At 29.9% G+C, this 16,275-nt stretch overlaps 1 protein-coding gene across 2 annotated transcripts; it reads right to left on the bottom strand.

The window, feature by feature from the left end:
• Positions 1-673: 673 nt before the first annotated feature.
• LOC105119259 (lysine-specific demethylase JMJ25-like) lies at positions 674-16,012 on the bottom strand. Of its 2 annotated transcripts, XM_011017383.1 has the most exons (13): positions 15,882-16,012; positions 14,195-15,310; positions 13,939-14,051; positions 13,736-13,835; positions 13,406-13,538; positions 13,252-13,306; positions 12,457-13,153; positions 11,916-12,245; positions 10,771-11,193; positions 10,613-10,685; positions 10,428-10,513; positions 1,211-1,330; positions 674-1,108 (listed from the first exon to the last, which is right to left on the bottom strand). In XM_011017383.1, exons 2-13 carry the CDS (start codon positions 15,299-15,301, stop codon positions 1,034-1,036), a joined length of 3,312 nt encoding a protein of 1,103 aa, XP_011015685.1. In that variant the 5' UTR covers positions 15,302-15,310; positions 15,882-16,012; the 3' UTR covers positions 674-1,033. The 2 variants fall into 2 exon arrangements, with proteins under 2 accessions (XP_011015685.1, XP_011015684.1); XM_011017382.1 differs by lacking the exon at positions 15,882-16,012 and having other exon boundaries at positions 14,195-15,543.
• Positions 16,013-16,275: the final 263 nt, after the last annotated feature.

Below are 16,275 nucleotides of genomic sequence, written 5' to 3'. Positions count from 1 at the left end.
TTGAGGTACTGATTAAATTCAACCTCAGATAATTAGGATTTTCATTGACTTATACCTAAAATTGAAAGAAATCAATATGAGAAATTAAATGAATTATAATAAAAAAATAGAAAATATATTTTCAAGAAAATATTTTCTTTCCAATTAATAAATGCATTTTCTATTTTCTAAAATCATTGGTTGCTAACATAAGAACGTAATCTACATTGAAGTAAATTTGGTTTTTATTCTTTATTAGATGGCTATTAAATCTTGAACTTCCATAAAAAGAAGCGTCCCTTGAAATTATTGTTTAGCTGGCACCTCACAAACAAATTTGAAGTGTTGAAATAAAAATCATCTTAAAAAGATTTAAACATATTTAATTCAAGAAATGCAATATATATATATATATAACAATTTTTATATTTTCAAAATAAAAAATATAAAAAAAATATATCTTTTTGTGTTTAATATCTTTGTCTTTTATATTTTAAGATATTAGCCAAACACTCCCCGAGAGTCATTGGTCTTTGCCCTGTTTAAACTTTTAATGAAGACAGAGGAAATAATAGTTCGTTTCCATTGCATCATTATTTTCATGCCTATTCTGTTCTCCATTTTCTTTTCTCCACCTTTTCCATTTCAGAGATGAACAGGATCCTATATCATTATTTTCATGCCCATGAATTGGTCAATCAAATATCAAGCAATATGCTCAAATTATTTTCCTAAGGCAATACATGTGTTTTTTTCTTCAAACACAATGTAAGATTTGGAGCAACTATGCAACTAAATTTAATCAAAGACCATAGAGAGGTAATATGCACCACTAATTAAACCTTCAAGTTAAATGGCAACTCTGAGCAAAATGCTGCCTTGAGGATATATGATATAACCTAAAGTTGCAGCCATGCAATGTTTCCATGGAAATCTGAAAAGGAAAAAAAAAGTGTTGCCAAGACGCCGATGTATCTGTGTTGTTTGCTTGCCTGTTGGAGACGGCTGCTGTATCTGTGTCGTAAACCTGCCTGTTCGAAACATGTAGAAAAGCTCATCTCTGGGATTCCATTAGCTCTTGCAAGTCTATAATGGCTTTATCAATTGCATAAATTATCATTTTCTTTATCTGTTACACATTGATAGAAGGGAATAAGAAAACCACGTTACTCATGGAAGCTAAGTGATCAAAATGTAATCCATGCAAAATATGTTTCAGGAAAGAAGTTACCTCAAGTTTATCTTCTCTAGCTCTGTGATTCATCGGAAGTTGTCGGAACTCTTCAGTTAACCGGAGGCATTCCTTTATATTTTCAGGAGAGACGAAATCTACAGCAACCTTAGTACAAGACTGCATGGATAAAACATAAGCAATTCAAACATTGTTCAACAATACAATAAAGATATTCACCAATTTCTTGTAGGTCTACTAGCAGAAAATAAATAAATAAATATAAATAGAAATATTGGTGAAATTTTTCTATAAACATATTCCGATAACCTTTACCAATATAATTTCTCATCCTTGTATTTATTTGTAAATATCAATAGAAAAATTCTCCTAGTATATACCCAGAAAATTGTAGTGAAAATATAAAAAATAAAAAAAAGTCATATAATATAATGACATGTAACTTTTACAAATGACATTACATATAGAATTAACCTGATCATAAAATACATCTGTAAATATATTAATAAAAAAAATTTCTTAATATATACCGAGAGAATTATAAAAGGTATTACAAAGGGATTCAAAAAAGATAAATTATACAGTGACGTGATATTTTTACTACTGAAATGACTGATAGAGTTACTGACAAAATAATTTCATTATTAATATTTCATTTATGATCTAGCGATCAACCCACCTCTTTTATTTATTTTTTTTATGCATTTTTCTACAACAAAAACCACCTCTAATCTCACCACAATTTAATATTCCACAACAAATCTAGCTATAATAACACTGAGTTTGTCAACATTCTTGTTCTAATTCAAATTTTATTAAGAATTTTTTACTTTAAGGAAGCAAATTTATCTTTTTTTTTTATTTGAACTCAATTATAAATTATTTTTTTGCATATATATATATATATTGTTTGAATATTTACTTGTTTTATAGTTTTCTCATCGTACAAATTTGTTGTATGAATTTGTAATTTGTATGTGTTAGGATTTGTTTTAGATTTTTTAAAATTTATGTGGAATTTTCTTTGTAAGTTGGTAAAACTTATGTGGAATTTTTTACTTTGGTGTTTTGTGATAAAATAAATAATATCTTATTTAACAAGTTGGTTTTATATTTTGTTAATTTTATTGTCAAGTTGAAATTTTTAGTAAATGTGTAGAAATTTAAATTTATATAAATAATTGATAATGAATTAAAAATAATATTAAAATAGATTGAATAAGTTTGAGTTAAATTAATATTTTTACAAATTTATTTAATTAATGTGTCATTATTATGATTATTTATTTTTTAAAATATCATTAGTAGATTCTCTAACCTTGACATTTATTTTTTTATCATTGTTTAATCATCACATTAATCTTCCCCCTCCCCCTTCTTTATTATTATTATTATTATATAATTAACCTTCTTGTGGTTAGATCTTGGTCTTATCGGGTTATATATGACTTCAACACTCTTACATTTGAAAGAAGACATAAATCTTTTAGACGTGTTAGTTTTGCATGTGAAGCAAATTGTGAGATTTTTTTCATTACATCCATTTTTTTATTAATTGTTTTTATATAAATATATTTAATTGACAACATTTGTATCTTGCATCTTATGGTTCTTGAACGTAAGCCGAGCTCAATCAAGCTTTTTGTTGAAATACATGTGTAGAGTGATCACCACCAAAAAGAGGTGTAGCAATTCATAAATAGCCCAATTCAGTATTTCATAGTATGTTGGTTTTTAACCATTTTTTTCTTAGTTATTATTTCCTTCAATTTAATGAATTTTTTTTCCATGATATATATAACATCATCATTGATATGTTATGATTTGAATATACCACATCACTTTGTAATGCATGGATGATGAGATTTTATTAATAGAACCAATCTCATTAGATTTATTGGAAGAACTCATTGACATGTAATTAGTATTTAAAAGTGCATTTTTATCAAGATTTTATATCATCATATTTCACTTAAAATATCATTAAATTCCCTAACTTAAGATGTTTTATAATAACAAGTTTGATAACATAAAATATCTTTAATTTATGATAAATGTTCATTTTAAATGCAGGTATGTTTCACAATTCAAAAGATTGATTGATTTGTTTAACTATTGAAATTAAGAAAATAAAGAAAAAGTTAAGCTTGGAGAAGAGATGCTGGGTCAATTCAAACTAGAACACTATTCGGTTATTGGATCATAATTGGAGTTGTAGAACTTGGATTTGAATCTAGTTTATATAGATGGAAAGTTAAGATATAAGCTTAAAACTTTCATAAGAGTCAAAGATTCAAAACAACGGTTTCAAGTTGTAGCAACAAAAAATATACAAAATTTGTCCTTCAGCCCATATTTCGAGTTTTAGAAGTTTAAGTGATCTCATTCTTGTTTTGTTGTAAAGCTGAGACAAATGCCTAAAACTTTCATAAAGACTATCTGTTCAAATTCTGATATTAACAATGACGTTTTGTTCATACAAGAAGATAATGGTTGTCACCAAGTAAAACCACCTACTCAATAATTAATAATTAAATTAATAGTTCCAAATCTTAACTTATAAAAGGAGGCATTTGCTATACATTTAAACATCTTGGTTTTCAGATTAAGATTTAGCTCTTACTCTCTTTCTTTGTATTTTGTAATGTTCAAAGTTTTATTTCATGCTATATTTATCTCTTGTTTATATTTTTCCTTTCCTTTCCTTTCCTTTACTTAGTGAATGTATATCATTATTATGTTTTTATTTTATTTATTTACATTTTTTATCTTCATTATGACTAGCTAAGTTTATTTTATGGAGGTGAAAAAGATACACTAATAGTGTAAGAATAAGTATAGTATAAACTCAATATGAATTTTAATGTTTGAAACTAACATATTTTGTATTTGTTATTTTACCCCCTCTTAATATCTTACTTGTTAAATGGTTAATATAGATTTGTGTTGTACAACTTTTAGTATAACAAATATTTGATTATTTCATAACTAACTATATGATATAATTGACACTTATGTTATGAATGTAACTTGATTTGCTGTTAACATAAGTGATCACCATTAATACCTGATCACATTTACAAGCATTGACATTACTCAAATAAGATAATTAATATAAATATGTTAATAATTTATAATTCAATTAGAACTTGCTTTGTTTATGATTTTCAATTGAGTAATAAAAAGAGTTTATACTATACTTATTTGAAATACCATTAGTGAATCTTCTAACATTGATAATTAATTTATCTTTGTTTAATTTTCACATTAATCTCAAATGTCAAAGTCCTTTTAAATTCTTTGTTTTATTATATATATTATTTGTAATTTATATAGTTGACCTTCCTATGGTTCTATCTTGGTGTTGTCGGGTTATTTATTACTTCAACATTCCTGCATTTGGGATAAAACATCAACTTCTTGATCGTGTCATTATGCATTTAATAAGAATTAAACCTATGAATTTGCCAATTGACATGTTTAAAATTTCTCATTTTTACTAATTGATGATTTTTTTGACAACTTAGTTATTTATTTCTTCCATTTCTTAAAAAACTAAACAACACAAAACCAAGTCCTCCATAATTAAAAAAAAAAAACATTAATTTTGTTTGGTTTACCTAATTGGTTGTGTGAAATGCTTAACACTAATTTTATGAACATAGAATGATAATGTTAGTAAACATAAAATTTTACTGGAATCACACGTAGATGTATAGGTTCCAACAAATTTTGCCAATATATCTAGTATAATAATAATATGAGAGACCAAGTCTTCATAACAATTTTTGCCATACAAACTTTGTTAAGTTGGTAAAGCATGGGCCACTCGAGTCAAAGTCTAAATACTTTCGGATCAATTATGCTATTTGAATTATGTTTCTTCATTTCACTTAGAAAAAGCTATAATTAAAAACTTAATCTTAGAGGAAAGCACGTGGTAAGCCCGCAAAATCATACAAAATGTAAGGATTCCGAACCTCGAACCTTAAAAATGTTATTTGTGTTGTCCACCAACAAATATATGGTAGAAAATAGGTGTAAGAGAATAAACGAAAAGCTTGTACAAAGTTTGAATCATATCTAAAAAATATAACTCTAATTTTATATAAATATTGATATCAGATAATAAACTTTATTGAATCTTAATATAAACTAAACTTGTCTTTAGTTAATATTCAAGTGAATCTTAAGCTAATATGTGGCCTCTAATTAGTTATTCCATTAAGAACTTGCACTTTGAATAGAATGTTTTCTAGTTCTTGGTGTGCATTCAAACTCTTGTAATCGATCGCTTTCCCATGATCAATCATAACTCTTGGTTGCTTGGTCAACTAGTTAATTGTTTCTTTAATCCTCTTCGTTGAACAAGACTCTTTCAACTCAGTCAATTTCATTATACTTGATCGATTTTGGCTTCTCTTATTTTATCGTGAATAATTATTGTTTTCGTATGATTGACACAAGCAAATATTTATTATTGGTGTAAAAAGATAAGTATTGGATCATTACAATGTGGAGTTTGGAGCGGAGAAAAAAAAATCATATACCAAGAGTTTTTTTGACATGAGCTGGAATGAAAAATAATAGGTTTGTTACAAGTCAAAACCCTTAAAAAAACACAACAAACATGGGAAGACTCCTACCATGCTTAATTTTTATTTATAAAAGTTTTCACTTGCTAAAAGACTATTACAATCCCTTATAAAAAAAAAAAACTAGGAAATCCTAGTAAAACTAAATTGACAAAAATAGGAAAACTATTCCATTCAAATAGATTTAAAAAAAGCATGATAATACACATGAAAAAAATAAAATAAAAAAACCATAAAATTAAGAAAAATATTTATTTTCCCAAAAGAGCTCATTATCAATCTCCTCGATATTGAACTTGTCCTAAGTTCATACCCCAGTTAGAAACTATAATCCATTCTTTTATGTGTGATCCATTTCATTATGTGTTCCTAACACTTTTACATCAATCTCACATATATCCAATCAAAAGTTTCCAACCTGCTCAGCCTTTCCATTAGAAACATTATATCTATTAACAACATATTCAACCTTCTTAACAATAAAGCCAATCTTGGAGTTAAAGAGAAAATTTGAAAATCCTCTTCATAATTTTAACCTTATCAATTCCAAAATTCACATCCTTCACAATGTGATTCATCAAAAATCACTTCTAGAATCACATCTAATTTGGTTCCTTCTTATAGTTATCACAAACCAAGAAAATTACATCTAGTTCTTCTACTTCAACATCATCTTCATCATCCTCGTCAAAATTTAGTGTTGATTTAAAAAAAAAAAGAACTAGAATCATTAAAACCTTTTATTTCCTGATGAAGAAATTGTTTCCTTTGCTTATTCTTTTAAAACAATTTCTCAAAATTAACCATAAATATGTGATTAATCTTCTCTCAACCTCCCAAGCTTCTCACCTTTGCAAACTTACGGGTTAATTTTACAATCCATCTCTACATATCTTTTATATCAGTTCTTTGACATTTCTTTTCAATTCTACAATTCGTTTCTATAAGTCTTCTATCACCAGCTCTTGAACGTCTATTTCTCGAGGGAAACCTCTTATCCCTTTAAACAAACAAGTTCTAATTTGCGACCTCTTCTGGTCATGGTTATTCAATAACATATAACAATTAATCACCAAGAATTATTGAGCTCTTATAAATGTCCTTTATGACTTTTAACCAAAACTACCAAAAATCATTAGACTTTGGCACTAGCTGATATAGACAGAAACACAAATAAGAAGACAACAAGTTAGAAAAAGAAAATTGAAGTCGAATAGGGTTATCACATAGAACCCTAATGCATTATTTTATTCGAAAAATAAAAATGTGATATATTTTGCTAAAATACAAGCTAAATAATTTATTTTTTTTCTATTTAGTTTAGGAAATCAAATATTTTTTTTAGTCTAGGCATCCTTAAAATCAAATATTCAGACATTAATTTGCGATACATAAAATAGAGGGGCCCACAATTCAATGGCGATGATTACTTTGTCTTATCACTCTAGCAGCGATTCATGTGAGATAACACTTTTACTTTGTACAAAAAGAAAAGGGCAAATTAGTTTAGCATGATATAGATTATATCGTGCTACCAGTGCTCTAGTAAGGCAAAAAAATACGTGAAAATTGATTTAATGTAACTTATTAAAAAAAAAACGTTAAAAATATAATTTCATTAAAAAAAAATAAGAAAATATTTTTTAATATTAAAATGAAAATATATTGAATTAACCTAAATTACTAAGAGTTAACATTTTAAATTCATCAACCATGAGACTAATAACCCTATAAAAAAATAAAAATAAATTATATTATTTATTTCTCAATCAATGTAATATTGAATAATAAAATTAAAAAATAAATCAATTAAAAAAATTCAAAAAACAACTCGAGTTAACATATGAAACCTACAACTCGAGTTATCAGACTGAGATAACCCCATGAAAAATAAATTGATACAATGAATTTCAATTCTCAATCAGCTCAATATTGAACGATATGACTAAAAAATAAATTAAAAAATAATATAAAAACTATCCGAGTTAATCCGTTAAACCTATGACCTGAGTTATTAGATTGAGATAATCTCATAAAAAAAATAAAAAGTAACATGATTTAACATGGACCAACCTACCATATATATGACTTTTATCATGGGATTGAAACAATTTTATAGAAATTAAATCAAAATTTAATTCTTAACCGCACTTGTCAGATCTAATATTGGATGATGAAATTTGTAAAAAAAATTAATTAAAAAAATAAGCTAAGTCAACCTAGATCAACATATTAAGTACCGGGTCATGAGACTGACATAACATAAAAAAAAAACTGACAAATCATAAAACTTAATTCATAATCAAATAGAATACTAAATAATAAAATTAAAAAAAAATTCAATTAAAAAAACAAAAACACAAAACTGAGTCCATTGAGTTAACCAGTTAAATTCGCAATCCGAGTCATGAGATAAAGATAACCTAATAAAAAATAAATCCAATATTGAAAGGCTTATGATCATTAAAAAAATTCAATTCAACAAAATCGATAAAAGAGTGAGATAAACTTTTATAAAAAAAAATAAAAAAATAACCTGATTTAACTAAGGTTAAATATACCAAAACTTATGACCTTGATCATAAAATTAAGATTTTTAATAGAAAGTAAATTAAAATAGATTATAAAATTCAATTATCAATTGACCTAATGTTGAATAATAAAATTTAAAAATAATAATTAAAAACAACACAAAAAACAATTTAAGTTAATTTAAATTAATCCGTTAAGCACTATTCTTATGGCATAAAGTCAAAATAACATAATAGAAAGTAATAAAATAAATCATAAAATCTAATTCTTAATTAATTCAATATTAACATATGAAATTTAAAAAAAAAAAGTTAATTAAAAAAAAATTAAGTCATGAAAGTGTAATAACTCAATAAATAAACAAATCTAATATTAAAAAGTAAAATAAACTAATTGATTGAAAGAATAAAATCAAAGCAAAGAACAAAAAAAAAAAAGAAATCAAAACATTATAGCAATAAATAGCTCTTTGTGAGGAGGGGTACAATGAAACCCCCTTCTTTTTTAATTTATAGTTTGATAATTGACGTGCACTACAATGTTAGTTAGGTCAAATTTTTGTTAAGCAAAAGAACATATTTAGATGTCGCTAATAAAAAATTTCTAATCGTGTGAATGTTGACCTAATGTAAACTGGTTGACTTAACAAGTCCAAAAACAACTCATACAACCCGTAAAAACATTGTTTAACAAAAAAATAATTAAGATGAGATCCTTTTTTTAATATTAAGATAACAACAAAATAGATTAACTTGAGTAAACTCAATTTAAGATGTCAAATCTGTGACTTAAGTTATGAAACTATAATGACTTCATAGAAAGTAAATCAAAATAAATTATAAAGTTTAATTTTCAATCAACCCAATGTTGAAAGATGATTTTGGAAAGGAAAAAAAATCCTTAAAAAATGACCTAAAAACCACGAGTTAACATGTCAAACTCGTGACTTAGGTCAAAAAATCGAGATAACCTCATGGAAAGCAAATCAAAATAAATTACAAATTCCAATCCCTAATTAGCTCAATATTAAAAGATTAGATTAAAAGAAAACATAAAAAATAACCTAAGTCAATTCGCTAAACTCATTACTTGAGTAATCAAGTTGAAATAACTTAATAAAATGAAAATAAAAAAATAATTTGATTTAACTAATGTTGATTTATCAAATCCATAACTTTTGTTATGAGACTTAAAACACAAAAATAAATCAAAGCAAATTATAAAACTTAATTCTGAGTCACTCATGTTGGAGCAATTATTGAATCATGAAATTTATATCAATTTTAATTTAAAAATGATATAAAAATAAGTCAAGTCAAATCGAGTTAACCCGTTAAACATTATGCCTAGGTCATGACACCGAAATAACCTAATAAAAAATAAATCAAAACAAATCATAAAGTTTAATTCTTAATTAAACTCAATATTAAATGATGAAATTGAAAAAAAAATTAATTAAAAAAATAAGTCAATTAGGTTAATTAACAAAACTTGTGACTTAGGTCATGAAATAAGAATAACCCCAAAAAAAGAAAATCCAATGTTAAAAAACCCATAACCCGAATCATGAAACTGAGATAATCTTTTAAAGAAAAAATAAAAAAATAACTTGATTTAACTATGGTTAAATATACCAAAACCCATAACTTTGATAATAAGAACAAAATATCCTCGTCGAAAGCAAATCAAATTAAATTATAAAATTTAATTCTTAACTGACTCGATGTTGGATAATGAAATTGAAAAAAATCAACTATAAAAAACATAAAAAAACAACCTATATCGACTCAAATTAACCCATTAAGTATTATTCCTAAGTCAACAAGCTGAAATAACATAATAGAAAATAAACAAAATAAATTTTAATTTTCAATCAATTTAATATTAAATTAAAAAATTAAAAAAAAAATTCAACTCACTTAAATTAACCTATCAAATCTAGATTCTATATTATAAGAATATGATAACTCAATAAAAAAATAAATCTAATATTAAAAAAAAGCAAAACACCACTCAAATGAATATAATATTGTAAGAAGAGGGATAGTAAAACCATTTCTTTTTTAGTTTATAGTTAATAACAAAACCTTTACATATTTGAAGAAGGAAAATGGAGTCTAAGGACGCACCTGAAGATTCCTAACTTGGTGTGGGCATCCAGCGGGTATAAATACGGCCTCTCCAACTCTTTGTTCAAATGTCCAGGCTTCAACTCCTGGCGTGTGAACGAATCAAAGTGATCAACAAACTATACAGAATACATTGGACCTAAAACGTCTAAAGCAAATAAAACCAGTGTTTTACAATTACTCACCGAATTCCTCCTTCAATTTCCTTTTATGCTCCAAATTTAAATAGAAACATTGGTCATGAATTGGATGATCGACCTACTTGCAACCAGTTAATTTTTGGTACAATGACAACGAACAAGGCTGGAAAAAAAAAAAGACAAGAGAGAACCATAGAACATACCTGTTCTACGGGGGCACAGAAAGTGTGCCTGAATTCTTTGAAGTGCTTTCTAAGATATTCCTCTAACTTGGGAACATCCTCCCTCCTGAAAATGTCCCACAAAGCGCCACCACCTGCTGTGTCCGCTGTCTCCACTTCTGAGGGTAAACCAGAAAGTGCAGCTCCTCTTAACACATCTTCAGAGTTCTTTAGTTCTTCATTAATTTCAGAGGGCTGCGGCTGCAGCCCTCTAATTTCTGAGACATCAATCTCTTCTTTCAAACTATCATTTCCCTGATCAAGTTCAATGTGAGGATTGTCTACCTTGTCTTTTTCTAAATGTTCCTTCTCATCCTGTTCCCTGTGCTTCATTTTCAACTGCTCAATGGCAGAGTGTTGTGCTTCACTTAATAGTACATCGGCAGTTTGCGTCAAAATATTCACCTGCATCAGAGAACAATTTTTCCCTTAATTAGAAAAAAAAAAGTATGACAAGAAATCAACAAGTATAAATGATGTCTTATGAACAATCACTGCATTCCAAGTTCTGGCCTCTTGAATGCCAAGCACCTTCAGAGCTCAAAGCTTGCTCCAGTAAAACTCCAAATTGTTGCCCATTATGCAAATTTGGAACACAAATTCATAGAAAGTTGGTATGAAAATTGGAAGGGAATATTTTTGTTCGATAATAGACATTTGAGACATCAGCACAGAAATGCAATTCAAAGCACAATATTGCAATAGAGATACGAATCGCTTTAGCTGATGCACACAAAAGTCAAATACTTGGACCGTCAGCTTTCTTTGCCTAATAAAGAACCCGATGCTCCCAAGTAAACAGCACATTCTACAACCAAAAGGCAAATTCTGCTATGTCATCTTAAACTGAAAGGAATATAATATAATTTAAACCGGCAAACCTATCGATTCCTGTGATTTATGTGATAAGAGGACAAATTTGCTTGGAACTGTAGGAGCCCACTTAAATTTATTCTTGGACACCAGGATGCATATACTCAACAGAAATTTGAGATTAGATAAATAACAGTTTTTGGCACATGGAATTGAGATTAGATAAATAACAGTTTTTGGCACACGGAATTGCTCACCATTCAAATAACCATCTTTTACTACACGAAATAAATTGTACACAAAATAAAATGTACCGCATCTGCCATATCACAGTGAAGCTTGGTCACCGAGTCCCCTCTTCCAAGCTCTTCTCTTGTACCATATGCAATATAAGTTTTTGGACCCAAGTCTGGTTTCAGCTTTTCTTCAGGAAACTTCGCAGCAACATTCAGGATTCCAGCATTTGGATCACTGTATTCTTGAAATGGCAGTGCTCTGATAAACTCATCGCAATGGCGTGGCAAATGTTTTTCAAATTTATCACATGGAGGCCAGTCCTTCAGCTTAAGCATCTCAGGCCAAAAGTTATGATATGTTCTCCCTTCCATATAGCCTTTAAAAAACTGTCGGGTATTAATCTCCACCTGAATATTCTTACAAAGTCAGCATTCTGTGAGTTAAAGTAAAATATAACAAGTTTAGAGTAAGAAATTCAGAAAGTATATGTGCGGAACATATTTCTTTTCCATCACTCATAAAGCAAAACAGATGATTTTGCTCATTCTGTCATCCAAATGGCTTTGACAAGTGTTCCTGGCTGAAAAATAAGTGCAGGGAAGGATGGTGGAGCTAAACCTCGCAACATGCCAAACAATCAATAGCCTTCACTTCACACATCTTTGAACTAACATCTGAATCCACATTTTCACATAGTGCACGCCACATGACCATCGGCTCCCAGCTCAGATGAGTTGTCTCCTCAAGAACATCACAAACTATAACTGGCTCACCTTTAGCCCAGTGCTTTTGGAAGTGAAAAAGTTTTTCATCCTCAAGAATATCCTTTGAAGCAGGACAATACAAGTAATTGTCCTCAGATCCTTCCCTGAACGCTGCTCTTCTTAACAGTCCTTTCCCTGTTTCATTGCACTTGCACATCAAACTTGCCTGTTCAGTGCCACAAATTTCCAATAATTCTGCTGCCTTCCTTTTCAACTCCGCAACCTGTCTTGGCGGAAGGATATGCTTTAGCTCCAATGCACAATCACCACAACCACCCATTTCATTTGACGGGCAAGAAATGCTACCATCTTCATTGGCATTCCATGATAGAACTAGAGGCTCAATGTGATCATAAGGATTTTGGGAATGACAAGGTTGTGGATCTCCACCATGCATATAACCAGAGCCTCTATCAACATACCAAAACTTCTTTTCAGCACGTCTTGAAAGGCTTCCCTTACGAATCTCTCGACAACAACTAAGGCACAGTTCATAAAAACATTTTGGACAGCTGCGGTGAAAGTCAATGATAGAAGTGGCGCAGTGATTGCTGCTCCACAATCCCGAAAAGAAATGCAGTGAATGAACTTTAATTGAGTGACTAAAATCAAAAGGTAATTACTTGTTCAGTGGAGAGAAGGAGCGTACCAATATACACGCTCATCACTGTAGCAAAAGTTCTCAGCTATATCAAATGGGCAACCTGGTTGCCACAAGCACATCAAAAAGCTATCAGCAAAAAGAAGTTTAACAGAAGAACTCATTTGATCACATCAAATTCTGTCATGGAAACAGAGGATACCTCGAATGCCGGCCTCAATCTGCATTTCTTCAGTTTGTTCATCACAGATTTGTTCCAGAAAAGGAAGCAACAACTTGATCATATAATGCAGATGCTGAACCTTTTCACTGTTGGTGATATCCCTTTTTGATGTCTGGAGACAAGAAACACGATGGACTACTTAGGAAAGAGTGAAAAACATCCGACGTAACTTTCAGCAATAAAAATACTCCTCCAACTGCTGATATGTCAAGTATTTAACATGATGCAGCTTTCACTTCTTTTTCTTCTTTTTAACTTTAAATATCCTCACAGATCACAAGCAAAGAGGGACATGAGCACAGGACCAACCTTAATCAACCCGCTTGAGTGCAAACACACATTGCAATTGCATTTTTTACGACAAAATGGGCATCGTTTTGCAAATTGCCCTTCTGTCATCTCAGGATACCTATATACACCAAATGAGATAATATAAGAAACAAAAGGATATCTAAGTTCATCTAGACAAAACAAATCACGTTGGATAATTGGTTTGTCATTAGAAAATTTACCATTGTTTGATGCACTGTACGCAGTACACTCTATTACATTTCCTACAAAGGACAACAACTATTCTTTCTTTTTTCATGCACTGGTGACATCTTTCGATATCTTGTCCTTTGATCTGTTTGAAGCAAGAAAAATCAGCATCATTCAGCCACAAAAATGAAATGCAGTATAACAGGGGCCACTCTCTCCAACAGATGGCTACAGAAAGTATAACTCAATGCAGCACCAAAACAAACTGAAAGGGATGCGATGTGATACCTTCACATTTCTCACTGCAGACACACCATTGCAATAACCATCACGTTTTGAAACTGATGAGCTAGAAGAAGCTGATGATGAAGAAGAAGATGAGGAAGAATTCACAGAACCTATATTTTTCTCTCTGGCCTCCTTCAGACTTCTCTCATTTATATCCTTACTTGAATTCCTAGTTCGTTTTCTCTCTCTCATTTTTACAACACAAATTGCTTCTAACAGATCCTCTTCTGAATCACCCTCAAAATCTACACCTACAGAACTACTTCTACTACGCTTGTTTAAACCGCTCTGCTGCCCCTTCGGGACCACATTACTCTGCAAAAACTCAGATACCGTAACTGGCTTCACTTTTTTAGATGAAGATTTTCTCCTCACTCGCGGTGACCACTCGTCATCACTCTTCAACAACTCAATTTCTGAAGCTGACTTAATTTTCTTAGAGGAGGTTTCAAATCTCATTGAAGGCAACTTATCACCACTCTCCGAAAATCCAACATCTGGAGCTAACATAATTTTCTTGGATGAAGCTTTCCTTCTTGTTCCCATGCGCCGTTGATCATCACTTCTCAACAATTCAATTTCTGATGCTGGCTTAATTTTCTTAGTTGAAGCTTTCCTTCTTGTTCCTGAACACCACTGATCATCATTTTTCAAAGATTCAATTTCAGAGGCTGCCTTAATTTTCTCATATGAAGCTTTCCTTCTTGCTCCCAGAAACTGCTCATCATCAGTTTTTGACAATTCAATTTCTGGGGGTGCCTTAATTTGCTCAGACAAAGTTTTCCTTATTTCCGAGGGCGAGCACTGGTGATCACTCTCTGAAAGATCACTTTCTGGGGCTAATATCAATTTCCTATTCAAAGCCTTCTTTCTCCTTCGGGGCGACCAGTCATCATCATCATCACTGTCTGATGACAATTGAATTACCTCCACCTTCTTACATGAAATCTTCCTTCTCGCCTTCGATTGTACTACCTCGTTGAATCTATTTTCCTTAACTCTTTCCCTTGTTTCACGGCATGAAAACTTCAAACCAGCTCCTTGAAATCTCCTAATTTTATTACCACCACCCCTATTAATCCGAGAATTAGCAATCATAGCAGCCATTGTCTGTCACTGCACAACATCAAACATAAAAAACCATCAACCTTCAACCTAGCACATCTTGGCAATCACAGCAGCCATTGTCTGTCACTGCTAACAATATCAAACACACATAGCCATCAACCTTTAACCAAGCACCAGTGCCAAAATCTAAACATCTCACTTCTTTTCACATTAAACAAAAACCCCATCAAAAGAAAACAATCCCCACATTGCAAAAATTAAAACTTTTCTATCGTTTTTTATCACACACACATATTAACTATGAACAAAAAGAAAAAGAAAGAACTGGGCCAAATTCACAGTAACAGACAGAAATAAAAAACAGCTGCATTGACTTGACTTGGAGTCAAGTCAGCTAAAACATCATAAAAAACAAAACCCCATAAACAAAAACATTAAAAAAATTAAATATTAGTAAAACTGATATCATAGAAACACAAAATTGCATAAGCAAACATAAATTCAATCAAAACCCATGATTAATCTAATGCAATAAAAAAAATTAAATATCCATAATTCTCTGATTAGCAGAAAACCAGCCATGCAAACCATAGAAACACATAGAAATTTTGAAACTAACCTGATCAGAAGTAAAACATAAAAAAGATGATGACTTTAATATTGTTTGGTGAATGTGTTAGAGAACGAGAGTGTTTGGTAGGAGGGAGAGGAAAACAATGTGATTTTTTTTTTATATATATAGGGGTGATCAAGATGTAGGGGTGGTCAAGATGAAGACAAGAAGAGAAGCAAATCTCTGACTTTAAAGAAAACGACAAAAAAAACCCCCTTGATTCTTTCTCAATTCTGTTAACGCACACTGTTTTTGTCTATTTCCTTTTCATTTTTCTTTCTTGACTTGACTTCACTTTTTAGGACCTCTAATACCTAATAAATAAATAATAAGAATATATTTGATTAAATGGAAGCATTTTTATATGTTTCTTTAATGTTATCAAATATCAAAATAATTC

Source organism: Populus euphratica, unplaced genomic scaffold (genome assembly GCF_000495115.2).
Source record: "Populus euphratica unplaced genomic scaffold, PopEup_1.0 scaffold2713.1, whole genome shotgun sequence".
NCBI lineage: Eukaryota > Viridiplantae > Streptophyta > Magnoliopsida > Malpighiales > Salicaceae > Populus > Populus euphratica.
The sequence above is the reverse complement of the archived record's forward strand: the minus strand, read 5'-3'. Positions and strand labels throughout refer to the sequence as shown.

Excerpts from the sequence above, each read along its gene's own strand:
- LOC105119259 (XM_011017383.1), bottom strand. The coding sequence starts at position 15,301 with ATGGCTGCTATGATTGCTAATTCTCGGATTAATAGGGGTGGTGGTAAT. Across the intron at positions 13,836-13,938 it reads GTACAGTGCATCAAACAATG|GTATCCTGAGATGACAGAAG; the intron begins GTAAATTTTCTA and ends TGGTGTATATAG. Across the intron at positions 11,194-11,915 it reads ACTGTGATATGGCAGATGCG|GTGAATATTTTGACGCAAAC; the intron begins GTACATTTTATT and ends TCTCTGATGCAG.